The sequence below is a fragment of the Pseudochaenichthys georgianus genome, chromosome 22 (assembly GCF_902827115.2).
Source record: "Pseudochaenichthys georgianus chromosome 22, fPseGeo1.2, whole genome shotgun sequence".
NCBI lineage: Eukaryota > Metazoa > Chordata > Actinopteri > Perciformes > Channichthyidae > Pseudochaenichthys > Pseudochaenichthys georgianus.
In genome coordinates this window covers 7,895,249-7,920,407 of record NC_047524.1, presented here as the reverse complement: position 1 = coordinate 7,920,407, position 25,159 = coordinate 7,895,249, and the positions used below count along the sequence as shown (strand labels likewise).

Genomic DNA, 25,159 nt, shown 5'->3' with positions numbered 1-25,159 from the left:
GACTCCTGTTGGAAGTTGCGCCCAACAGCGGTAATTAAAGTTGCAAAGTCTCAAAAATGCTCCAACTACTGTCACAAACTGGATGACTGTGAAGTATTTTGTTAAAGGAGGATGAAAGCGTAATTAAGGAGCACTATTGGAGTGACTTTGATGGTTATTGGACTCAGGATTCATTCATTTGGATTCCCGCTGTATGAAGAAATTAAAGGAAGGCGCAAGTGGAAACAATTCACAAAGGGATTAAACTGTTTAAAGCACATGCTCAAAGTAAGCCGGATTTTGCAGATGTGTTTATGTGGATTCAAAAGTCGTAAATAATCTACAAAATGGAGGAGACAGATCTGATCGGAGCAACTGTGACAAATAATCCAACTGAAACCGGCATGGACAATGACTGTTTTAAAAATGCGCTTATCCAGACAAGCCCGGTTTGGACACTTTACGCGCAGAAGAAACATTTCTATAAAAGAAAGAATTATACATTTCTATCTTTTTATGCCTTTAATACTAACTTGAATTTGTATTCAAATTAATTAATCAATTTTTTTTTATTATTGTAATGTAGAGACAAGGCTTGTAGTGACAATCATGTATTACCTTACAATTATATGTAAAAAATAAATTAAAAAAAAGTCTAAATATCATATTTGGCCTCGAATCATCTGAGGCCAAATACCCAGGTTGGGAACCTCTGCTCTAGTAGATACTTTTGGATATGCTCTATGATGCAGGCGCTGTTCCAGAGTACTGCATAACTTGTGTGTTGTGTAACCTGCCACCTGTTTGCACTAAGTATCAGTGACCTATAAATTAAGACCCAGTAGGCTGTGAGTCATGTGTCGTGTTTGCGTGCAGGAGGAGCTTCAGCGGCTGCAGGAGTTTGAAAGCGTCCTGCAGTCTCTGGAGGGAAACCTGCAGCTCTGGCAGGAGCGACTGCAGGATGTGAGTCCCACCGCAGACCAGGTGAGAGAACATGTACTGAGTTTCGGATGATTGTAGGACTGCTTCTTCCTCTCTGTTTTAATCCTACAAAGATGTCTTGAATTGTTATTGTGGTAAACATACTTTTTGGACTAGTTTCCAAAGGTCTGGACCTTTAAGGACACTTAAAGCTATAAATAATAGGTTTATCTACACCCGAGACATTTCCAAACCACGAGTCAAAAACGAAATATATTAGAAGATTAGAATGTGGACAGAAGATCACAGAACAAGTTTAAAGCATGAAGTATTTCTCAGCTGTAATGTCACGCATGCAGTAGTTCAGACTTTGTGATCTGAGCTGCCACCATGTGTTTCCAGTCTGGCCTCCTCGAGCTGAGCGGCCTGTCAGCTGATCTGGACGTACTGAATGAGCAGAGCTGCAGCCTGACGGTCGGAGACGCTGCAGCGCGCCGTCTGCAACGCCTCAACAATCGCTGGACCGAAACCTCCGCCCGAGCTGAGGAGACCTGCAGGTAAGTTATAGTTTATGTCATGTACCAAAAGGTATGATTTTACTATGCCTTTGTAGCAAAACATCTGGATATTTAATAGTGAGATTGATTTTATGATAACTTGCCCTGTTGCTAACACTAAAAACACACTCTGTGATCCTACACTTTGTACCAGAACTGTCATCAGACGCTCAGAATATACTCAAAAGAACATAGATCTTTATAGATACTTTGTTCAACACCTTATTGTCATGCTATAAGTGAAATCACAAAATCCTTTTACGGTTTGATTCAAAATGTGAGAGTAAAAGACGTACAAAATAAATACATTTAAGGACAGACCCCATTAAACTCTAAATACATGAAAGAAATGTAGCGCAGCACTTAGCAGATTTGAGATGATTGTTTTTCTCCAACAGTGTATTGTTTTCTGTGTGCAGTGAGCTTCAGACGGAGGCTCTGAGGCGGCAGAGCTTTGAGCAGAAGTGTGAGAGCTGGATGTCCTTCCTGCAGAGGATGGAGGACAGCCTGGCTGTGGACGTGGCCGGCTCCTACACCGGCCTCAGACAGCAGCTCTGCACACACAAGGTATCTGAATCACACACTCAATCACAACAGATCTACAAACCCTTCAACACACAGAGATGGAATCCTGATCTCTTATGGCGTGTCAGCGTTTTCAGACGGAGCTGTTTTCTGGACACCAGATCCTGCATTCCGTCATCACTGAAGCTCTTCATCTGCTGCAGAGAGGAGAGGTGGAGGACAGGTAAGACGACCAAAGTGTATTATCATTGTAGTATTAAAAGTGTAAGGGAAAGTTTACCATCATTTCTGAACTGTGTTATCCAGGAGTGACTTCATCCTGAAGCTCACCCACCTCCGGGAGCACTGGCAGGGGGCGGTGCAGCGGGCGGACCAGCGGCGCTGCCTGGTGGAGGGGCTGCTGAGGAACTGGCACCTGTACAGCCGCAGCCTGAAGAAGCTGCAGAGGTTCCTGACGGAGACGCAGACCCTCCTCCCCCCCGCCGGCCCGGCACACTGCAGCCTGCAGCAGCTGAGACGCTCCCTCCAGGGCCTGCAGGTGAGGGAATTCATTATTCCACACAAGGCAAGTTTATTTATAGAGCACCTTTCAACACAAGGCAATTCAAGGTGCTTTACAAAAATGAAAGACATTCAGACAAAGGCATTTAAAAACAGTCATTCAAAAGAAAAGATAATAAAAGAAACATTAAAAGAAAAAATACATGAATAAAAGTTACAGTGCAGTTTAAGATATGAATAGTTCACACAGAAGTTCCACTTTACTGATGAACACAACGGCTCAGTTTCAATTAAAAGCAGCGACAAAAAGAAAAGTCTTCAGCCTGGATTTAAAAGTAGTAAGAGTTGCAGCGGACCGGCAGGTTTCTGGGGGAAATATCTGTTGTGATTGGTCAACCGCTTAGAGCTGTCCCTCCCCTTAGCCTCCCCTTAGCCTCCCCTTAGCCTTATCACGTACAATGTGTTGGAGCGCTAGCCAACACATTGCGCAAGTGTTACATAGAGATGTCACTATGTTACAGAAGTAAACAAAATGGAGGCGTTTCAGGCCCGGGGGAGTTTGTGGAAGAGAAACTCACCCCTGGAGGGAACACAGGGATTTACTTGCACGAAAACCTGGACAACCCCAAAAAGGATAAATGGCCTCTTTAAACATCAAGGACAGAATATTCTAATGTAAAAAAGCAAAGATTCGCAGCAGTAAATGACAGCATCAGATCTAAGATGGTATGGCCTGAGTGGATGATGTTATTTACATCTTCTTTAACACAATCCTTGTCCCTGTCCTGAATCCGACTGTTCCTACAATCTACTTGTTCACTTTCACACCCTCCAGAAACAACTTGGCTGTTTTTATGAATGAGTTTAAAACACTGTTAGTTGAGATAAAGATCAGTCGTTACCACAAACAGGAACTAAACCTCCGCCTGAGGCCTGGTTTGAGACTTAGGAAAAGGAAACAAGTGCTCATGATTACATTTACATTAAAAGGGAAAGAAAAGAGATAAGGAAGAGTGATTCCTTTCTAGGTCTTGTGAGTGCTTGATTAAGATGAACAGGAGCAGATAGCTGCTTCTCAATAAAAGGGAACCCTTCACTGCAGAAATCACAGAGCAGCTCAATGCTAAGCTTTCTCTCCTGGTCTCTTTCTGTCTTCCTTTCTTTTTCTCCCGTCATCTTTTATATAATCTGTCCTCAGCACACGGAGCTGTTGTTCCAGAGGTATCAGTGCAGCTTCATCCACACTCTGGAAGTGGGCCGGCAGCTCTTCTCCATGGGGGACGAGGAGACCCAGACTCAGCTGCGGACGGACCTGGGAAACCTGCAGGAGGATTGGGAGAAGCTCCACAGCCTGCTGGGCCGCAGGATGGACCTCACCGACGCTATCGTGCAGGCAAGGAAGTTCTCTTAACTCACTGTGGTTCAGCAGCAGATGAAGTGATGCCTTCAGGTATTTTACAGATCTTAGTCTGCTGTGTTTTGGAGAAGTGTTTTGTACCTACATGACTTGGTCCTGGCCTCCGTGTCCATGTTGGACTTCACTACCTTTTTGAACATTTAAATATGCTGCCTTCTTCGGGTGTTTGCTTGTAATGGGGTTAGACTTGGTTTTAATTGCTCTTATTGGGATTGGGTCTGGACTGGGACCCCATGGTCCTGGTCATGGATTGGGCCCAACATTAAAATGGTCTGTGGTCAAGGCAGGAAGAAACGTATCTACTGCTGCAAGAACAATGTCAAACCTTCTCGTGTTTTTATTTACTAATGTCAGTTTGTTTAATTGTTTCTTTCTGCTTCATATCCTTCTCAATTTAATATTCTGATGTTTAGTTGGACAAGGCAAGTAATGTTGTAAAGACATCCATGTGGCCTCTTGTCTGTGTCCGGACATTTTAAAGACAAACTATTAATAGTTTAGAAAATGTTTAATAATTGTTATTTATAGCCCTAATTTCATTTTTGCAATTTTCCAGTTTGGTCTGGAGAGTTTCTATATCATTGATTGAGTCTATTTTTTTTAATATTAATTCATTTTATAAAATGTGAGCAATTTCCTGACACAAGCAAATATTTACAAAATGTGTCTTTAAAAACCTTAAAGCAGTTATTGTTGATGTTTTTTGTCACCACCTAATCTCTGCCTGGTACACCTGAATCCTCCTTCTGTCCTCGGCCTCGGACAGATTCTGTTTGCATCGCGAGCGGCCAAGTTAATGTAATCTGCTCTAATGAATGACTGTGGATAGGTTTAGGAAGCCAAAGACAAAGAAGTCGTCTCAAAGCCTTATCAGCAGGTTCAGATGCCACAGCATCGATCAGTGTGATCAAAGAGTTCTAAGCAGTTTTTGACTGTGTGACAGAACTGGGAGCGCTGCGAGGCCGGACTGGGAGACAGCACGCTGCAGTTGAAGGACTTGAAGACCAGACTTAACGAGTCGATGCCAGATTTTGCAGAGGAGCTGCAGAGTGCCGAGAAATACATCAAGGTACATCTGCACACAGCTGGTCTCACAAACACAAAACAAAAACACACACTGTTCTGTCCACTGGCAGTTTTATTTCTATACTAAGCACCCTGTGCAGAGAAGGAGACACTGTGCAGTGATTATGGTGGGAGTTAGACCTCACTGGCTGGAGCCAAAGGATGATTTTTGTTGCTAAGTAACTTGGGACCAAAAGGCTGCTTTCACACCAAATCAGGCATTCATTTGAGTTACCCTTCTTTGATTGACCCATTTATATGAAATTACCCATTATACATGGTTATGCGATTGGCTACTGCAATGTGACTTCTCCAAAACTGAATCGGTTTCATCTTCTAAAAGGCTACAAGAAAATCCGTATCCCTTTGGGCTCTCATCACAGGAGCCGGACTCACCAACACTCTTACACCAAAATGCAGGATTTGGTGTGAATTAGTGCAATTGTGTTATTCACCTCTCAGATCATGGCTCCATTAGAATAAGTCGCTGGCTTTTCACAAAACATATACATTCAAACACATTTTTCTATTTTCTTTTTTACATTGGAAAAACCTTGATATAAAATACATTAGTTTTGCATAACATAACGTTTTTTAAATGACTTTTAAAATGTTCCAACTTTTTTTCCAATTGGTTGATGTCAAGCCAAATGAGTCATAAGGATTTGTATTTAAAGTATTTGATTGTAACAGCAATTAAGAGTGTGTGTGTGTGTGTGTGTGTGTGTGTGTGTGTGTGTGTGTGTGTGTGTGTAGTGTGTGTGTGTGTGTGTGTGTGTGTGTGTGTGTGTGTGTGTGTGTGTGTGTGTGTGTGTGTGTGTGTGTGTGTGTGTGTGTGTGGTGTGTGTGTGTGTGTGTGTGTGTGTGTGTGTGTGTGTGTGTGTGTGCGCGCGTGTCTTTTTAAGGTAAGTAGAAGAAGTTTATACAAAGAAAAAGTATTTTTCGTAGATTTTCAAACTTTCAAACGGGTCAATTTGACCCTGAATGTACAGGAGGGTTTTCAAGTATCATGTATTTTTTTTGAAAGAACGGAATAATTGGAAACAAATGTAATCCCCTGAATGAACTTTGTCCCAAAATGTCCTACTACTCCCTATAACATTTGGGCTTTTTATTTCTGCTGTGCAGTTGTACTGCATTACACGATAGCGCTAAGCACCATCTTTTTGAAAATGAATAAAAGACTAGACTCTAATCCATTGATACAGATTGTAAAGTTTAGATTCACATAACTTTTCATAGTAACAATAGCAATAAAGCCCCACTTTTTTAAAATATCCAAACCAGACTAACAGTTTGTGAAGAAGACATATTGTAAGGACATCAGGAAGCAGTCCACTTCACACAGACTTGGAGCCTTCGGTGAAAACGATCACTAGAGGTCAAAGAATGCAAAGCCAAGTTTGAAACAGGTTTGTCTCAACACATCCTCTCTGACCCATCACTGCCTTTATCCCCCACCCCTCCCTCAATCCCCTCCCCTCCCCCCTCCAATGCACCCCTCCCCCGGCCGGCCTGCAGCCGGTGGCCCTCATTAATCCTCTCTGGGCCAGTAGAAAGAGAGAGAAAAGAGAGACGGGGAGAGAGAAAGGGGCCGGGCAGACAGAGACATCAGGGAGTATCTGTAGAGTGAGCTGTGGGAGAGGAGGTCTGACCGTTTGTTGTGGCGCTCGCTGTGTTATGGTATGCAGGAGAACGAGGACTGCCTGGAGGACTGGGCTGAGAGCCTGACAGAGCTGAGCACCATGAAGACGGATCTGTCCCAGTACATCATCGCCGACGACGTCCTGCTGCTGCAGGAGCAGGTGGAGCACCTGCACTGTCAGTGGGAGGAACTCTGCCTCAAGGTAAGTCTGATAAGCTCCTGAGGACGATGACACATGATGGGACTCATCTTCTCATCAAGTGTCTCAGGTTATCCTCCAATCACAACCGGTACATGAGATTGTCTCCACTGTTAGTCTGCTTTTAATTATATATTTATTTTGAACACTTACATGTGATCTTGATTGTGATCTTGCTGGGAGTGACATCAGCCTGATGTTTAAATGGGTACTACTTTCCTTTGGAGTAAGTACTTTGTAGTTTGTAGCGTGTGTCGTCAATATGGCAACAAACCTGTTGTTCAAAGGGAAACCCCGTTATTCAACTTGTTACCTCTTTGGGAAACACTTTAAAATAATGTTCCCATTTTCTTTTGGATTCACCATTGATTCATTTGAAAATGAAAGTGTAGGACTGCTGGTTGTGGAAGGTTAATCATTTTAAAGCTAACTTGTGCAAGCAGCTCACCTTGTGTTTAGTGTGTGCTTGTTAGTCTAAGTGTGTGTGAGAGTTGAGAGACAGCAGCCAGTCAGGTGAGATTCCCAAACTGCTTCAAAACTAGGAGACAACGTGAGTCAAAAGTAAGTGCAGCTCAATGTAGACCCTTAATTGTCTTTGATTAAATCAAAGTTGGTCATCTGACTTGTTGGAGACAGTCCTCACTCCTGCAGACGTTATAAGCATGCTGCATTTGAACCAGAATTCTCTCTTTCCAGGTCATTAGTGTTTGGAGCCAGAGCCTTTAATGAGGAGTTAAGTTAGTACATCTTGTGTAGGACTGAAGTGACCAACAGGTCTGTGGTGGGGGGGGGTGGTGAAGGGGGAACAGAGGGTGACAGGAGAGACATGTTGTCATGGGCTTTTGTATGGAAATGAGTCTGGGGGAGGGGGAGTGATAATACTCACTTTCACTTTTAAACTCTGAGTGTGTTTTGTTCATTTGAACTTATAGACCTGTAAACCAACATGCCCCTCTAACCAAAGTGGATGTGTGCTGTTCAAGATAGGAAACGGGAGGTCAAACAAGATAAAGTGAAGCTACAGTTTTCAGTTTAGTCCTCATCATAAGAAGCCTTTTATTTTGCGCACCATCACATCGTTGTGGACAATGGGCCTCCGACTCCTACCTAAAAGAATTATCTCCATATTTAAAAGACGATCACATCTCGCCTCTCTATGATGGCAGGCTTTCGCAGTCACCTTAACCTTTGACCATTTGGAACAGTAAAACATGTTCTAACATGCATCCAACTCCGTCACCCCCTCCCAACTCTGCTCACGAGACGAATCAAGTTGAAAGGATTGGACCACATGCCTCTGGCTCATTAGTAGTAAGGATGTAAAAGATCCATCGACAGTGCAACTAGCGTCTTATTCATTTCCTTTCTCAACATCCTTTTTGTGTCAGGTTTCAATGCGTAAACAGGAGATCGAAGACCGCCTGAATGCTTGGATCATCTTCAAAGAGAAGAACAAGGAGCTGTGTGAGTGGCTGGCGCAGATGGAGAACAAGGTGGCGCACAACTCCGACCTCAACATCGAGGAGATGGTGGAGAAACTCAAGAAGGTAGGAAGCTGAAGCGTAGACACAATCCCATTCAACAGTGTTTACGTGATACAACAGATAACCACTAGTTACAGTGGACTGAAGATGGGATTACTGTCGCATGTTTTGATGGCTGTACATTCATCATCCATGAAAGCTGATGATTGAAGTTTATTGTGTGAATGGATTGGTCCAAACAAGAAACCTTCAATCTGACTTTGAGTGAATATTTAAGAAAATAACTTTTGGGTCCAATATATCTGTGGTTTTTGTCATTACGATGACTTTAAAACCTGTCCAAATGTAAAATAGAAGTTGCTAGAAAGTTCACAAGGGCTGATAAAAAAGTGATTTGTTTTGTCCTTACAATTACAAAAATCAGACACATGTATCTTCATAGCTCGATGCGTATTTGGATGAAGCTAGCCAGATTTATAGTTTGTATATCCGTGCAAAATGTGACCTTATTTATTACATATAGTAATACTTTCTGTCAAGTTCTCAACAAATGTTAACCATGTTGTGGGTGATGGGATTCTAGAGAGCGTCATATCGCTCTTTAATTGTAAAAAGTTGTCGGCAAAACACCTTTTTGGAGAAACAAGATACATTTGCAGTGGAGCAGTTTGTTTTTATTTCGCTGTGTCACGCCTGCTCACTGGGCGAAGCAGGGTCTGGGCTTTTCCAAAAGCTGTGTATCCCCCTGATTGTTAAAGAGACGACAGCTGTTTGAGCCCCAGCAGGGCCACGCGGGTGTGTTTTGTGTCCAGTTCACGGCACCTTTCATTTGTCACAGTGTGGGGAGGTGACGAGGAGGGGGGGGTGTGGAGGGTAGTTGAGGCAACTGCTGTTATAGAAACCCAAAGTTATTGCCCTGCCAGGGGGTTCAAACCTTTTCAGGACAGGTACTTTACATTTAGTGTCTTCTCCACGCGCACAGAGTCCCAGCAGGAGTTGTTACTTCCTGGCAAACTTCCAAAAATTCGTTTTTTCTAGCAACGAGTAAATCAAGTTCAATTCAAGTTTAAGGTCTCTTTCAGGAGTAGAGCTTACCCACTTTCTAGGCTTTCAGGAATGTTAATGCACGACATTTCTGGTTGAAAATATAGTAAGTTGACTCAAAATTATTAATGAAAAGTGGGTTTTCTAAGTAAACACATTTTTCAAAGAACATGAACCTTTTCTTTTTTAATGATATCTTTGAAATCTTCTTTGTATCCTTACCTTAGCCAGTATGAAGTTCTAACGCTCTCCTTAAAGTCAGACTTCTAGCAATTAGAATAAATCAATTCCTTAACTCCTGCAGAGAAGTTATTAACTGTGTAGTACTCGTAATTACTGTGGTTTGAATTGTAGATCTATAAGTACTTATTTCGTTTTTTTTCTCCTGTGTTTCTCCATTAGGGACTGCATGGAAGAGATCAACCTGTTCAGTGACAATAAGACTCATTTGAAGCAGCTGGGAGAACAACTCATTACAGCCAGCAACAAGACGAAAGAGACAGAAGTCAACGACAAGCTGAAGGACATCAACGACCGCTGGCAGCATCTGTTCGACCACATAGAGGCCAGGTAGGAGCAGCTTTCCATGTCTAGTCTCGTGTTTATGTTATCGGCTTCTCCTCTGAGACCAGGGGGGTATACTGCGAAGCAGGATTTTCGCTTAGCCGGCTAAATTCAGGGAAAACTCCGGCTTTCCGGTCATCCGAAGCTGGTTCTCTTTTTAGCAGGCTAGATCTCCATGGTAATATATGCTAAGCAGCTAACCTGGTCGGGACCAGGTTAGGTTGCAGGCTAAGAGCTTCAACTCAGTGAAAGCACCGCCTGCTGACCAATCAGAGCTCAGTGTGCGGAGTTTAAAGCGATCAAGTCATATTACAGGAGAAAGGAAATACAGAAAAACTGCCGTCGCAGGAAAGACGGCCGGCAAAAATCACCGACTGTGTGAACGTGAACATGAATAGAATATCACCTCCATCTTCAGAGCAATCTGACTATTATAACATTAGCGTTAAGAAAGCTTACTTAAATATCGGCCACAACATAAGTAACCGGATCAGAGTACATTAAGTACAGTCCGCGGCATATCACTTCATGATGTATCACATATCTCCTTATCTGAGTCAGCTGAGCCGTATCTGGCCGTGCAACACTCACAGTGTCACATACTGTATGCAGAAGTATTATTTTAAGCAACACATAAGTTGAGGAAACACTCGAGACAAATGTAATGAAAGTCAGATCGTGTTTTAGACGGGGCAGTGATATCATAAACCTGTTAATGTACGCATTCAAACACTTTTTCTTTTACCAGCTGTATTCACCTTGCAGGTGCAGCTATGTGGCTTTTACCCTGGATAAAGTGTTTAAGTCATGGATGTTTAAAGTTTAACTTCTTCATTTTTGACTAGTATTAAAGTTCACTTTTCATTCAGGAAGTATGACGCTGCGCTGTCAGTACGCTTCTCCATGTTTGTGATTGGTCGAATGCTCCAGATCCCACCCCTCTCATGTGAACGCGCACCTAACTAGATAGGACCCGGCTGGCTTAAGCGATCCACTTGATAACCAGCGTCGTAGTACAGTTTAGCGAGAGCGCGTATGTTTTGGATTAGGCCAACCGGCTAACTCAAACATATCCAGGTTAGGTTGAACCAGGTTCGTAATATAGGCCCCAGGAGCAGAGCACAGCTGTTTATTCACTGAGGCTGCAGATTTAAACAGAAAAGCTGCGAGCCAGCTGACAGAGGATAGAGTGATATTATTCATTCATAAATCTCATTCCGCTACAGAGCGCAGTGTTGTGGCTGAAATGTACCGCTTAGTGTCTCCTTAATGCTGATCTACACGAAGCAGCACTGTGCAATGTGACTGACTGGTAGAAGTACAATGTGAACACAAGCAGTTTGAGTGAGAGGAACGCATTGGCTGATCTACTGTGGTGGTGGGGTCAGTTAGTTGATTGACGGTGGTCAAATCCTGCTTCTGGCTGACAGTTAGTATGTTACTACACAGTACACACATAGGAAATACACACATGAACACAACCAGGACCTACACACCATCATTAGCGGAGAGGTGTCAGAGTGAAGTGGCTGCCAGTTTGAGGTTTGGTGCCTTGTTATTGGGAACTGCCACGGAGGTAAACTAGCACCTCTTAGTCTGTGTTTGGTCCGGTCAGGTCTTTAACCAGCGAGCCAAGGTTCCCAAGCCAAGTCCCGACACACTACTTTCTGTTCTTCAAGAATCTGGCCGTTCATTGCGTAAAACAGGTGTGAACTTGTATTGATGGGTTTGAAAAGTTATCAATATTGCCGTTTGGATCATGGCTGTATTTGACCAGTGACAGATGGCAGGAAACAAGCTTGGCTTCCACTTTTAACTGATGCTATATTAGGAATGTTTTTTAGTTTAAAGTGCACTCTATATTATATCTGTATAATAAGGTGTTCTCACTGCTTGGCTGGTAGTTGATGAAAGAGATTTGTTTTAAATATCACACATTAGCTGCTGGGTTTTGTGGACCTTTCCCATCCTTTTTAAGTAACTTAGCTTCCTCCTCATCAAACAGTACAGATATTATTATTGCTGTGTCCTCTGTGCAGCAGAATGGATGCAGAGTGTTAGAGTGCACCACAATTATCCCCACATCTCTGGCAAAAACAGGACAGACAGGGAGTTTAATCAGAATTCTCTCCAGATAATTGCCTGTAATGGGACTATAAAATGATAGATGGAAAGTTTATAAACTCCACATTAAATCAGAGAAAATTGAACTTAATAGAGCTGAGCAACAGTGAAGCCAGATGGGTTAAACCAGCCAGGGTGTGTGGGGGGTGGAGCTGACTGATCCTCCATGGGAATGAGTGACTTAGATCTGCCATATGGTGGCTGGTTAGTGACCAGTTAGTGTCTCTCTTCAGGCTCTTCTTTAACCCACATTTAGCATTTAAAGGTCCCCCGAATAAATGTTTTCAGACTCTGAATCTCTCATTGGTTTCAATGATAAGTTAAAGGTGGGGTTGGTAAGAATGGAGAAACCAGCTCGAGTGCGCTCAAATTCAAAAGTTCGCAGCCGAAAAAAATCTGTCCCTTCCTTCAGACTTCCTCACAGAGCCCCTCCTCCAACACACACGGACGCGCACCTGACCAATGAGGGCACGAGATAAGTTAAGAGCAGTCTCAGTGCTGTGGTTTGGACGAAATCCTGACTGGAACACATCGAAACAGTTATTTAAATGCAAGAAGTTACTCAACTGTTGAAAAACAACTTTTTCAATGATTTTAACTAGAAATGGCAGGTTTGTTATGGGCCTGTAATTGTTCATTACTGAAGCATCTAGATTATTCTTTTTTAAGAGCGGTTTAATGACTGCAGTTTTCAGGGCCTGTGGAAAAATAGGTAAGGTTTTAATGGGATTGGATCTGCTGACATGCAAGCTCAGTGGTGGTTATGATTCACCCATAGCACTTTCAGGCTTCTAATATATGTTGGTTAAAAAGTTAAGGATCAAATGTGGTTTTATTCTCGGAAATTGTAGATTGAATAAACACATCTGACTCACGATCCACTTACAAGTTATTTTTTGTATGGAGCTTTCCACCATATCACATGTTAGGCTGCATGTAAATGCATTGAATCACTTTCCTTTGGGGACATGGTAAACGCATATTAGTTGGAGCAAACATTTGCCTTTTTACCAACAATGTTAACTAAGTTTTCACTTTTTTAAATGTTATGTAATATGTTTGACCTGATGTTGTTTATGGTGACCAGATCCAGAAGGTGGAGCAGGAGCTGAGGAGCAGGTTGGAGCATGAGGCCCGCCTGCAGCAGATCAACAGCTGGATCACAGATCAGATCCTCTGGATGAAGTCTGCTCAGACACCCAGCAGCCAGACGGAGCTGCTCCAGAGCATCAGCACCTGCCAGGTCAGAGGTCACATCTGCACTATCAATCAAGCACCTGTAGAAAATGTGCCTTTTCAGGATTTGGAAAGTCATAAAGCTTAAAGTCTTCGCCAAGGAAATCATTTGTTTTCCTCTTTGTTTTCTCTGTGTTTCAGGATCTCGAGGAGAAGATCAGGCAGAGGTGTGAAGCTCTTCAGGAGATGAGAGGCAAACTTGATCGAGGAGGAAACAGCAGCTGTGATTTAATGTCTAAAACAGATACATCCATCCAGGCCTGTGCAGCTCTCACACAACAGGTGAATGAGTGAGGAAATGAAGATGTGGAAATTGTTTTGGTTGTAGAGGAAAACATAATAACAATTTAAAAAAGGTATTTACACAGCACTTCTAAAAGCAAATTCACTAAGCGCCTTACATTGTTAAAACGTCTTAAACTATTATAAAATAAATAAAAACAACAGAAAATATTCCAAAAAATTGAAGAAATAAAGACTGCATTTTGCAAAAACCTTAAAGAGAAAGCTTCAGGTGTTGTTGTTGTGTGACCTCTCGTTGGATGACTTTATCTAATTACCATCAGCAAAATGAATACAAACCATGATACATAGCATCAATAGTAACAATGACGCCAAATGTATTCATACTTTAATAAACGATTGGGCTTTGGGTAGGAATGTTGTGAGGTCATTTTTGCCAGCTTTATCTTAAATATATATTGTTTGGTATTTGTCGTCTGGTTATGTCTTTTTCTCCCGATAATTAAACATCCTGTCTGGTCACTAACAGCATGACTCAGTCAGACAGAGGCTGGTTGAGGCGCAGCAGCTGTGGGATTGTGTGGAGAAGCAGCTGAAGCAGATGATGCTGAACACTGTGAGAAGATCTCAGACTCTTGAGTATCACAGCAGCCCTCAGCTCTGCCTGCAGGCACACAGAGATCTGCATGGAAGGCTGCAGGTAGGACTGCTCCTCATCACACATATCATGCAACTTTTGCTACATGTAGAGAATGCGAAAAGGCTCTATGGTTTCTGAACCAAATGTGCAGAAAGAACATCATTTATTTTGGAACAACTGATAATTTAATGCTGTTTTTATGGTTGGAAGCAGCTTCTTCATGAGGAGACAGCAGCTTCAGAGGCAGAGTGGGACAGATTAAATCAAAGCGTCTCCTTCCTCAAAGACATCATCAGTCCTACTGCTGAGACTCTCCTCACACAGCAGCTGGACAGACAGAGGGACAGGTGAGACCCACACACTCACAAAACACACAGACAAATGACACACTTAGTCATGCGTTTACTTGCACTATTTACTACCTTATTTATTTTAAGTCCTTAGTGTCCTCTGTTGGCGGGGCCTGGGACTTCAGATTTCCATGCAAACAATTACTCTGTAGATTTTGAGCATATGACAATAAAACCTTTGATATTTAAATAGTTTTAATTACACAGTAACTCTCTTTATTAAATCCATCCTCCTCTTGTCCTCCAGTTGGACAGAATCGTCCAGAGCGTTGGACCAGCAGCTCCAGAGGGGTCAGGATGTCCTGCAGCTGTGGGAGGTGTACGCCCGGCCGGCTGCGTCTCTCTCCGCCCGGCTGCAGACGCTGCAGAGCGATGTCAGCTCAGCACTGAGCGGAGCGCCTGGAGAACATGACACTGTAGAGCAGCTCACTGTCAGGGTTCACAATGCTCAGGTGAGGAAATAAATAACACAAACAAATATTTCAGAGCTTCACAGGAAGTGAAATAAGAATCAGAACACTTAATATAAAAATGTATGATTTCTAAGTTTACTTGTGCCAACTTAATATAAAACATTTCCCTGTTTTTGAAGGAATACCTAAATCTTACCTAAATCTGTTTTTGTTCTGCGCTCCAGAGTCTCCTGGAGAGGACAGACTCTCTGCAGTCCGACCTGGAGGGGGTGCTGAAGGTCTCCAAGGATCTCACTGGTCACCTGGACCCTTTAGCTGCCAGTCTGGTCCAATCAGAGAGCCGCTTGTTGGCACGTGGAGTTCAGCAGCTCAGCCAGATGGTGACGAGGAAGCTGGGTCAGCTGCAGGTACAACTCGCTGATTCACTGAGTGTGTTTATGGGATTGGACCAAGTTATTTTGGATTTGTTGTGTCCTAGGTGACTCAGACAACTGTACACAGTGATACTGAAGCAAAGAAACATTTTACCTGAGGAAAATTATTGATATGAGCTGTCAGATTAAAAAAGGCTCAGGTAATTAACATTTGTATGTAAACAAACCCAAATATAAGCCTTTTACTGTTGCTAATTATTTGTGTGGCTTTTTAATAATTTATAATACATAACTGATACGTTTTTGCTCATCCAAACTTATTTAATTAAAAATATTGTTTTATTGTTTAGAAAAAGTTAAAATACATTTCTTATGCTCTGGTACAGGGGTTCCCAACCTTTTTTCCCAAGAGCCCCCCCAATGACTCCTGTTGGAAGTTGCGCCCAACAGCGGTAATTAAAGTTGCAAAGTCTCAAAAATGCTCCAACTACTGTCACAAACTGGATGACTGTGAAGTATTTTGTTAAAGGAGGATGAAAGCGTAATTAAGGAGCACTATTGGAGTGACTTTGATGGTTATTGGACTCAGGATTCATTCATTTGGATTCCCGCTGTATGAAGAAATTAAAGGAAGGCGCAAGTGGAAACAATTCACAAAGGGATTAAACTGTTTAAAGCACATGCTCAAAGTAAGCCGGATTTTGCAGATGTGTTTATGTGGATTCAAAAGTCGTAAATAATCTACAAAATGGAGGAGACAGATCTGATCGGAGCAACTGTGACAAATAATCCAACTGAAACCGGCATGGACAATGACTGTTTTAAAAATGCGCTTATCCAGACAAGCCCGGTTTGGACACTTTACGCGCAGAAAACATTTCTATAAAAGAAAGAATTATACATTTCTATTTTTTATGCCTTTAATACTAACTTGAATTTGTATTCAAATTAATTAATCAATTTTTTTTTATTATTGTAATGTAGAGACAAGGCTTGTAGTGACAATCATGTATTACCTTACAATTATATGTAAAAAATAAATTAAAAAAAAGTCTAAATATCATATTTGGCCTCGAATCATCTGAGGCCAAATACCCAGGTTGGGAACCTCTGCTCTAGTAGATACTTTTGGATATGCTCTATGATGCAGGCGCTGTTCCAGAGTACTGCATAACTTGTGTGTTGTGTAACCTGCCACCTGTTTGCACTAAGTATCAGTGACCTATAAATTAAGACCCAGTAGGCTGTGAGTCATGTGTCGTGTTTGCGTGCAGGAGGAGCTTCAGCGGCTGCAGGAGTTTGAAAGCGTCCTGCAGTCTCTGGAGGGAAACCTGCAGCTCTGGCAGGAGCGACTGCAGGATGTGAGTCCCACCGCAGACCAGGTGAGAGAACATGTACTGAGTTTCGGATGATTGTAGGACTGCTTCTTCCTCTCTGTTTTAATCCTACAAAGATGTCTGAATTGTTGAATTGTTATTGGTAAACATACTTTTTGGACTAGTTTCCAAAGGTCTGGACCTTTAAGGACACTTAAAGCTATAAATAATAGGTTTATCTACACCCGAGACATTTCCAAACCACGAGTCAAAAACGAAATATATTAGAAGATTAGAATGTGGACAGAAGATCACAGAACAAGTTTAAAGCATGAAGTATTTCTCAGCTGTAATGTCACGCATGCAGTAGTTCAGACTTTGTGATCTGAGCTGCCACCATGTGTTTCCAGTCTGGCCTCCTCGAGCTGAGCGGCCTGTCAGCTGATCTGGACGTACTGAATGAGCAGAGCTGCAGCCTGACGGTCGGAGACGCTGCAGCGCGCCGTCTGCAACGCCTCAACAATCGCTGGACCGAAACCTCCGCCCGAGCTGAGGAGACCTGCAGGTAAGTTATAGTTTATGTCATGTACCAAAAGGTATGATTTTACTATGCCTTTGTAGCAAAACATCTGGATATTTAATAGTGAGATTGATTTTATGATAACTTGCCCTGTTGCTAACACTAAAAACACACTCTGTGATCCTACACTTTGTACCAGAACTGTCATCAGACGCTCAGAATATACTCAAAAGAACATAGATCTTTATAGATACTTTGTTCAACACCTTATTGTCATGCTATAAGTGAAATCACAAAATCCTTTTACGGTTTGATTCAAAATGTGAGAGTAAAAGACGTACAAAATAAATACATTTAAGGACAGACCCCATTAAACTCTAAATACATGAAAGAAATGTAGCGCAGCACTTAGCAGATTTGAGATGATTGTTTTTCTCCAACAGTGTATTGTTTTCTGTGTGCAGTGAGCTTCAGACGGAGGCTCTGAGGCGGCAGAGCTTTGAGCAGAAGTGTGAGAGCTGGATGTCCTTCCTGCAGAGGATGGAGGACAGCCTGGCTGTGGACGTGGCCGGCTCCTACACCGGCCTCAGACAGCAGCTCTGCACACACAAGGTATCTGAATCACACACTCAATCACAACAGATCTACAAACCCTTCAACACACAGAGATGGAATCCTGATCTCTTATGGCGTGTCAGCGTTTTCAGACGGAGCTGTTTTCTGGACACCAGATCCTGCATTCCGTCATCACTGAAGCTCTTCATCTGCTGCAGAGGAGAGGTGGAGGACAGGTAAGACGACCAAAGTGTATTATCATTGTAGTATTAAAAGTGTAAGGGAAAGTTTACCATCATTTCTGAACTGTGTTATCCAGGAGTGACTTCATCCTGAAGCTCACCCACCTCCGGGAGCACTGGCAGGGGGCGGTGCAGCGGGCGGACCAGCGGCGCTGCCTGGTGGAGGGGCTGCTGAGGAACTGGCACCTGTACAGCCGCAGCCTGAAGAAGCTGCAGAGGTTCCTGACGGAGACGCAGACCCTCCTCCCCCCCGCCGGCCCGGCACACTGCAGCCTGCAGCAGCTGAGACGCTCCCTCCAGGGCCTGCAGGTGAGGGAATTCATTATTCCACACAAGGCAAGTTTATTTATAGAGCACCTTTCAACACAAGGCAATTCAAGGTGCTTTACAAAAATGAAAGACATTCAGACAAAGGCATTTAAAAACAGTCATTCAAAAGAAAAGATAATAAAAGAAACATTAAAAGAAAAAATACATGAATAAAAAGTTACAGTGCAGTTTAAGATATGAATAGTTCACACAGAAGTTCCACTTTACTGATGAACACAACGGCTCAGTTTCAATTAAAAGCAGCGACAAAAAGAAAAGTCTTCAGCCTGGATTTAAAAGTAGTAAGAGTTGCAGCGGACCGGCAGGTTTCTGGGGGAAATATCTGTTGTGATTGGTCAACCGCTTAGAGCTGTCCCTCCCCTTAGCCTCCCCTTAGCCTTATCACGTACAATGTGTTGGAGCGCTAGCCAACACATTGCGCAAGTGTTACATAGAGATGTCACTATGTTACAGAAGTAAACAAAATGGAGGCGTTTCAGGCCCGGGGGAGTTTGTGGAAGAGAAACTCACCCCTGGAGGGAACACAGGGATTTACTTGCACGAAAACCTGGCAACCCCAAAAAGGATAAATGGCCTCTTTAAACATCAAGGACAGAATATTCTAATGTAAAAAAGCAAAGATTCGCAGCAGTAAATGACAGCATCAGATCTAAGATGGTATGGCCTGAGTGGATGATGTTATTTACATCTTCTTTAACACAATCCTTGTCCCTGTCCTGAATCCGACTGTTCCTACAATCTACTTGTTCACTTTCACACCCTCCAGAAACAACTTGGCTGTTTTTATGAATGAGTTTAAAACACTGTTAGTTGAGATAAAGATCAGTCGTTACCACAAACAGGAACTAAACCTCCGCCTGAGGCCTGGTTTGAGACTTAGGAAAAGGAAACAAGTGCTCATGATTACATTTACATTAAAAGGGAAAGAAAAGAGATAAGGAAGAGTGATTCCTTTCTAGGTCTTGTGAGTGCTTGATTAAGATGAACAGGAGCAGATAGCTGCTTCTCAATAAAAGGGAACCCTTCACTGCAGAAATCACAGAGCAGCTCAATGCTAAGCTTTCTCTCCTGGTCTCTTTCTGTCTTCCTTTCTTTTTCTCCCGTCATCTTTTATATAATCTGTCCTCAGCACACGGAGCTGTTGTTCCAGAGGTATCAGTGCAGCTTCATCCACACTCTGGAAGTGGGCCGGCAGCTCTTCTCCATGGGGGACGAGGAGACCCAGACTCAGCTGCGGACGGACCTGGGAAACCTGCAGGAGGATTGGGAGAAGCTCCACAGCCTGCTGGGCCGCAGGATGGACCTCACCGACGCTATCGTGCAGGCAAGGAAGTTCTCTTAACTCACTGTGGTTCAGCAGCAGATGAAGTGATGCCTTCAGGTATTTTACAGATCTTAGTCTGCTGTGTTTTGGAGAAGTGTTTTGTACCTACATGACTTGGTCCTGGCCTCCGTGTCCATGTTGGACTTCACTACCTTTTTGAACATTTAAATATGCTGCCTTCTTCGGGTGTTTGCTTGTAATGGGGTTAGACTTGGTTTTAATTGCTCTTATTGGGATTGGGTCTGGACTGGGACCCCATGGTCCTGGTCATGGATTGGGCCCAACATTAAAATGGTCTGTGGTCAAGGCAGGAAGAAACGTATCTACTGCTGCAAGAACAATGTCAAACCTTCTCGTGTTTTTATTTACTAATGTCAGTTTGTTTAATTGTTTCTTTCTGCTTCATATCCTTCTCAATTTAATATTCTGATGTTTAGTTGGACAAGGCAAGTAATGTTGTAAAGACATCCATGTGGCCTCTTGTCTGTGTCCGGACATTTTAAAGACAAACTATTAATAGTTTAGAAAATGTTTAATAATTGTTATTTATAGCCCTAATTTCATTTTTGCAATTTTCCAGTTTGGTCTGGAGAGTTTCTATATCATTGATTGAGTCTATTTTTTTTAATATTAATTCATTTTATAAAATGTGAGCAATTTCCTGACACAAGCAAATATTTACAAAATGTGTCTTTAAAAACCTTAAAGCAGTTATTGTTGATGTTTTTTGTCACCACCTAATCTCTGCCTGGTACACCTGAATCCTCCTTCTGTCCTCGGCCTCGGACAGATTCTGTTTGCATCGCGAGCGGCCAAGTTAATGTAATCTGCTCTAATGAATGACTGTGGATAGGTTTAGGAAGCCAAAGACAAAGAAGTCGTCTCAAAGCCTTATCAGCAGGTTCAGATGCCACAGCATCGATCAGTGTGATCAAAGAGTTTCTAAGCAGTTTTTGACTGTGTGACAGAACTGGGAGCGCTGCGAGGCCGGACTGGGAGACAGCACGCTGCAGTTGAAGGACTTGAAGACCAGACTTAACGAGTCGATGCCAGATTTTGCAGAGGAGCTGCAGAGTGCCGAGAAATACATCAAGGTACATCTGCACACAGCTGGTCTCACAAACACAAAACAAAAACACACACTGTTCTGTCCACTGGCAGTTTTATTTCTATACTAAGCACCCTGTGCAGAGAAGGAGACACTGTGCAGTGATTATGGTGGAGTTAGACCTCACTGGCTGGAGCCAAAGGATGATTTTTGTTGCTAAGTAACTTGGGACCAAAAGGCTGCTTTCACACCAAATCAGGCATTCATTTGAGTTACCCTTCTTTGATTGACCCATTTATATGAAATTACCCATTATACATGGTTATGCGATTGGCTACTGCAATGTGACTTCTCCAAAACTGAATCGGTTTCATCTTCTAAAAGGCTACAAGAAAATCCGTATCCCTTTGGGCTCTCATCACAGGAGCCGGACTCACCAACACTCTTACACCAAAATGCAGGATTTGGTGTGAATTAGTGCAATTGTGTTATTCACCTCTCAGATCATGGCTCCATTAGAATAAGTCGCTGGCTTTTCACAAAACATATACATTCAAACACATTTTTCTATTTTCTTTTTACATTGGAAAAACCTTGATATAAAATACATTAGTTTTGCATAACATAACGTTTTTTAAATGACTTTTAAAATGTTCCAACTTTTTTTCCAATTGGTTGATGTCAAGCCAAATGAGTCATAAGGATTTGTATTTAAAGTATTTGATTGTAACAGCAATTAAGAGTGTGTGTGTGTGTGTGTGTGTGTGTGTGTGTGTGTGTGGTGTGTGTGTGTGTGTGTGTGTGTGTGTGTGTGTGTGTGTGTGTGTGTGTGTGTGTGTGTGTGTGTGTGTGTGTGTGTGTGTGTGTGTGTGTGTGTGTGTGTGTGTGTGTGTGTGTGTGTGTGTGTGTGTGTGTGTGTGTGTGTGCGTGTCTTTTTAAGGTAAGTAGAAGAAGTTTCATACAAAAGAAAAAGTATTTTTCGTAGATTTTCAAACTTTCAAACGGGTCAATTTGACCCTGAATGTAACAGGAGGGTTTTCAATGTATCATGTATTTTTTTTTGAAAGAACGGAATAATTGGAAACAAATGTAATCCCCTGAATGAACTTTGTCCCAAAATGTCCTACTACTCCCTATACATTTGGGCTTTTTATTCTGCTGTGAGTTGTACTGCATTACACGATAGCGCTAAGCACCATCTTTTTGAAAATGAATAAAAAGACTAGACTCTAATCCATTGATACAGATGTAAAGTTTAGATTCACATAACTTTTCATAGTAACAATAGCAATAAAAGCCCCTTTTTAAAATATCCAAACCAGACTAAACAGTTTGTGAAGAAGACATATTGTAAGGACATCAGGAAGCAGTCCACTTCACACAGACTTGGAGCCTTCGGTGAAAACGATCACTAGAGGTCAAAGAATGCAAAGCCAAGTTTGAAACAGGTTTGTCTCAACACATCCTCTCTGACCCATCACTGCCTTTATCCCCCACCCCTCCCTCAATCCCCTCCCCTCCCCCCTCCAATGCACCCCTCCCCCGGCCGGCCTGCAGCCGGTGGCCCTCATTAATCCTCTCTGGGCCAGTAGAAAGAGAGAGAAAAGAGAGACGGGGAGAGAGAAAGGGGCCGGGCAGACAGAGACATCAGGGAGTATCTGTAGAGTGAGCTGTGGGAGAGGAGGTCTGACCGTTTGTTGTGGCGCTCGCTGTGTTATGGTATGCAGGAGAACGAGGACTGCCTGGAGGACTGGGCTGAGAGCCTGACAGAGCTGAGCACCATGAAGACGGATCTGTCCCAGTACATCATCGCCGACGACGTCCTGCTGCTGCAGGAGCAGGTGGAGCACCTGCACTGTCAGTGGGAGGAACTCTGCCTCAAGGTAAGTCTGATAAGCTCCTGAGGACGATGACACATGATGGGACTCATCTTCTCATCAAGTGTCTCAGGTTATCCTCCAATCACAACCGGTACATGAGATTGTCTCCACTGTTAGTCTGCTTTTAATTATATATTTATTTTGAACACTTACATGTGATCTTGATTGTGATCTTGCTGGGAGTGACATCAGCCTGATGTTTAAATGGGTACTACTTTCCTTTGGAGTAAGTACTTTGTAGTTTGTAGCGTGTGTCGTCAATATGGCAACAAACCTGTTGTTCAAAGGGAAACCCCGTTATTCAACTTGTTACCTCTTTGGGAAACACTTTAAAATAATGTTCCCATTTTCTTTTGGCTTCACCATTGATTCATTTGAAAATGAAAGTGTAGGACTGCTGGTTGTGGAAGGTTAATCATTTTAAAGCTAACTTGTGCAAGCAGCTCACCTTGTGTTTAGTGTGTGCTTGTTAGTCTAAGTGTGTGTGAGAGTTGAGAGACAGCAGCCAGTCAGGTGAGATTCCCAAACTGCTTCAAAACTAGGAGACAACGTGAGTCAAAAGTAAGTGCAGCTCAATGTAGACCCTTAATTGTCTTTGATTAAATCAAAGTTGGTCATCTGACTTGTTGGAGACAGTCCTCACTCCTGCAGACGTTATAAAGCATGCTGCATTTGAACCAGAATTCTCTCTTTCCAGGTCATTAGTGTTTGGAGCCAGAGCCTTTAATGAGGAGTTAAGTTAGTACATCTTGTGTAGGACTGAAGTGACCAACAGGTCTGTGGTGGGGTGGGGGTGGTGAAGGGGGAACAGAGGGTGACAGGAGAGACATGTTGTCATGGGCTTTTGTATGGAAATGAGTCTGGGGGAGGGGGAGTGATAATACTCACTTTCACTTTTAAACTCTGAGTGTGTTTTTGTTCATTTGAACTTATAGACCTGTAAACCAACATGCCCCTCTAACCAAAGTGGATGTGTGCTGTTCAAGATAGGAAACGGGAGGTCAAACAAGATAAAGTGAAGCTACAGTTTTCAGTTTAGTCCTCATCATAAGAAGCCTTTTATTTTGCGCACCATCACATCGTTGTGGACAATGGGCCTCCGACTCCTACCTAAAAGAATTATCTCCATATTTAAAAGACGATCACATCTCGCCTCTCTATGATGGCAGGCTTTCGCAGTCACCTTAACCTTTGACCATTTGGAACAGTAAAACATGTTCTAACATGCATCCAACTCCGTCACCCCTCCCAACTCTGCTCACGAGACGAATCAAGTTGAAAGGATTGGACCACATGCCTCTGGCTCATTAGTAGTAAGGATGTAAAAGATCCATCGACAGTGCAACTAGCGTCTTATTCATTTCCTTTCTCAACATCCTTTTTGTGTCAGGTTTCAATGCGTAAACAGGAGATCGAAGACCGCCTGAATGCTTGGATCATCTTCAAAGAGAAGAACAAGGAGCTGTGTGAGTGGCTGGCGCAGATGGAGAACAAGGTGGCGCACAACTCCGACCTCAACATCGAGGAGATGGTGGAGAAACTCAAGAAGGTAGGAAGCTGAAGCGTAGACACAATCCCATTCAACAGTGTTTACGTGATACAACAGATAACCACTAGTTACAGTGGACTGAAGATGGGATTACTGTCGCATGTTTTGATGGCTGTACATTCATCATCCATGAAAGCTGATGATTGAAGTTTATTGTGTGAATGGATTGGTCCAAACAAGAAACCTTCAATCTGACTTTGAGTGAATATTTAAGAAAATAACTTTTGGGTCCAATATATCTGTGGTTTTTGTCATTACGATGACTTTAAAACCTGTCCAAATGTAAAATAGAAGTTGCTAGAAAGTTCACAAGGGCTGATAAAAAAGTGATTTGTTTTGTCCTTACAATTACAAAAATCAGACACATGTATCTTCATAGCTCGATGCGTATTTGGATGAAGCTAGCCAGATTTATAGTTTGTATATCCGTGCAAAATGTGACCTTATTTATTACATATAGTAATACTTTCTGTCAAGTTCTCAACAAATGTTAACCATGTTGTGGGTGATGGGATTCTAGAGAGCGTCATATCGCTCTTTAATTGTAAAAAGTTGTCGGCAAAACACCTTTTTGGAGAAACAAGATACATTTGCAGTGGAGCAGTTTGTTTTATTTCGCTGTGTCACGCCTGCTCACTGGGCGAAGCAGGGTCTGGGCTTTTCCAAAAGCTGTGTATCCCCCCTGATTGTTAAAGAGACGACAGCTGTTTGAGCCCCAGCAGGGCCACGCGGGTGTGTTTTGTGTCCAGTTCACGGCACCTTTCATTTGTCACAGTGTGGGGAGGTGACGAGGAGGGGGGGGTGTGGAGGGTAGTTGAGGCAACTGCTGTTATAGAAACCCAAAGTTATTGCCCTGCCAGGGGGTTCAAACCTTTTCAGGACAGGTACTTTACATTTAGTGTCTTCTCCACGCGCACAGAGTCCCAGCAGGAGTTGTTACTTCCTGGCAAACTTCCAAAAATTCGTTTTTTTCTAGCAACGAGTAAATCAAGTTCAATTCAAGTTTAAGGTCTCTTTCAGGAGTAGAGCTTACCCACTTTCTAGGCTTTCAGGAATGTTAATGCACGACATTTCTGGTTGAAAATATAGTAAGTTGACTCAAAATTATTAATGA

The 25,159-nt window shown here is 42.7% G+C and overlaps 2 protein-coding genes across 2 annotated transcripts in view; both read left to right on the top strand.

Moving 5' to 3' along the window:
- Positions 1–25,159, top strand: part of syne2b (spectrin repeat containing, nuclear envelope 2b) — a 154,436-nt gene that overhangs the window by 102,350 nt on the left and 26,927 nt on the right. The window contains 9 exon segments of the mRNA XM_071201671.1: positions 856–963; positions 1,303–1,457; positions 1,877–2,024; positions 2,111–2,205; positions 2,289–2,520; positions 3,682–3,876; positions 4,844–4,969; positions 6,657–6,812; positions 8,198–8,356. Coding sequence (XP_071057772.1) covers positions 856–963; positions 1,303–1,457; positions 1,877–2,024; positions 2,111–2,205; positions 2,289–2,520; positions 3,682–3,876; positions 4,844–4,969; positions 6,657–6,812; positions 8,198–8,356 — 1,374 coding nt within the window.
- LOC139432903 (nesprin-2-like) lies at positions 9,747–24,833 on the top strand. Its single transcript, XM_071201652.1, has 18 exons — positions 9,747–9,907; positions 11,517–11,607; positions 13,113–13,268; positions 13,403–13,543; positions 14,034–14,204; positions 14,355–14,491; positions 14,742–14,946; positions 15,132–15,314; positions 16,556–16,663; positions 17,008–17,162; positions 17,582–17,729; positions 17,816–17,908; positions 18,011–18,223; positions 19,374–19,568; positions 20,537–20,662; positions 22,344–22,499; positions 23,887–24,045; positions 24,741–24,833. Exons 1-18 carry the CDS (start codon positions 9,747–9,749, stop codon positions 24,831–24,833), a joined length of 2,691 nt encoding a protein of 896 aa, XP_071057753.1.

Bases quoted from the DNA above. Each gene is read 5' to 3' on its own strand.
- LOC139432903 (XM_071201652.1), top strand. From the start codon at position 9,747: ATGGAAGAGATCAACCTGTTCAGTGACAATAAGACTCATTTGAAGCAG. The intron at 9,908-11,516 runs GTAGGAGCAGCT...TGGTCCGGTCAG, and splicing joins TTCGACCACATAGAGGCCAG to GTCTTTAACCAGCGAGCCAA. The intron at 19,569-20,536 runs GCAAGGAAGTTC...ACTGTGTGACAG, and splicing joins TCACCGACGCTATCGTGCAG to AACTGGGAGCGCTGCGAGGC.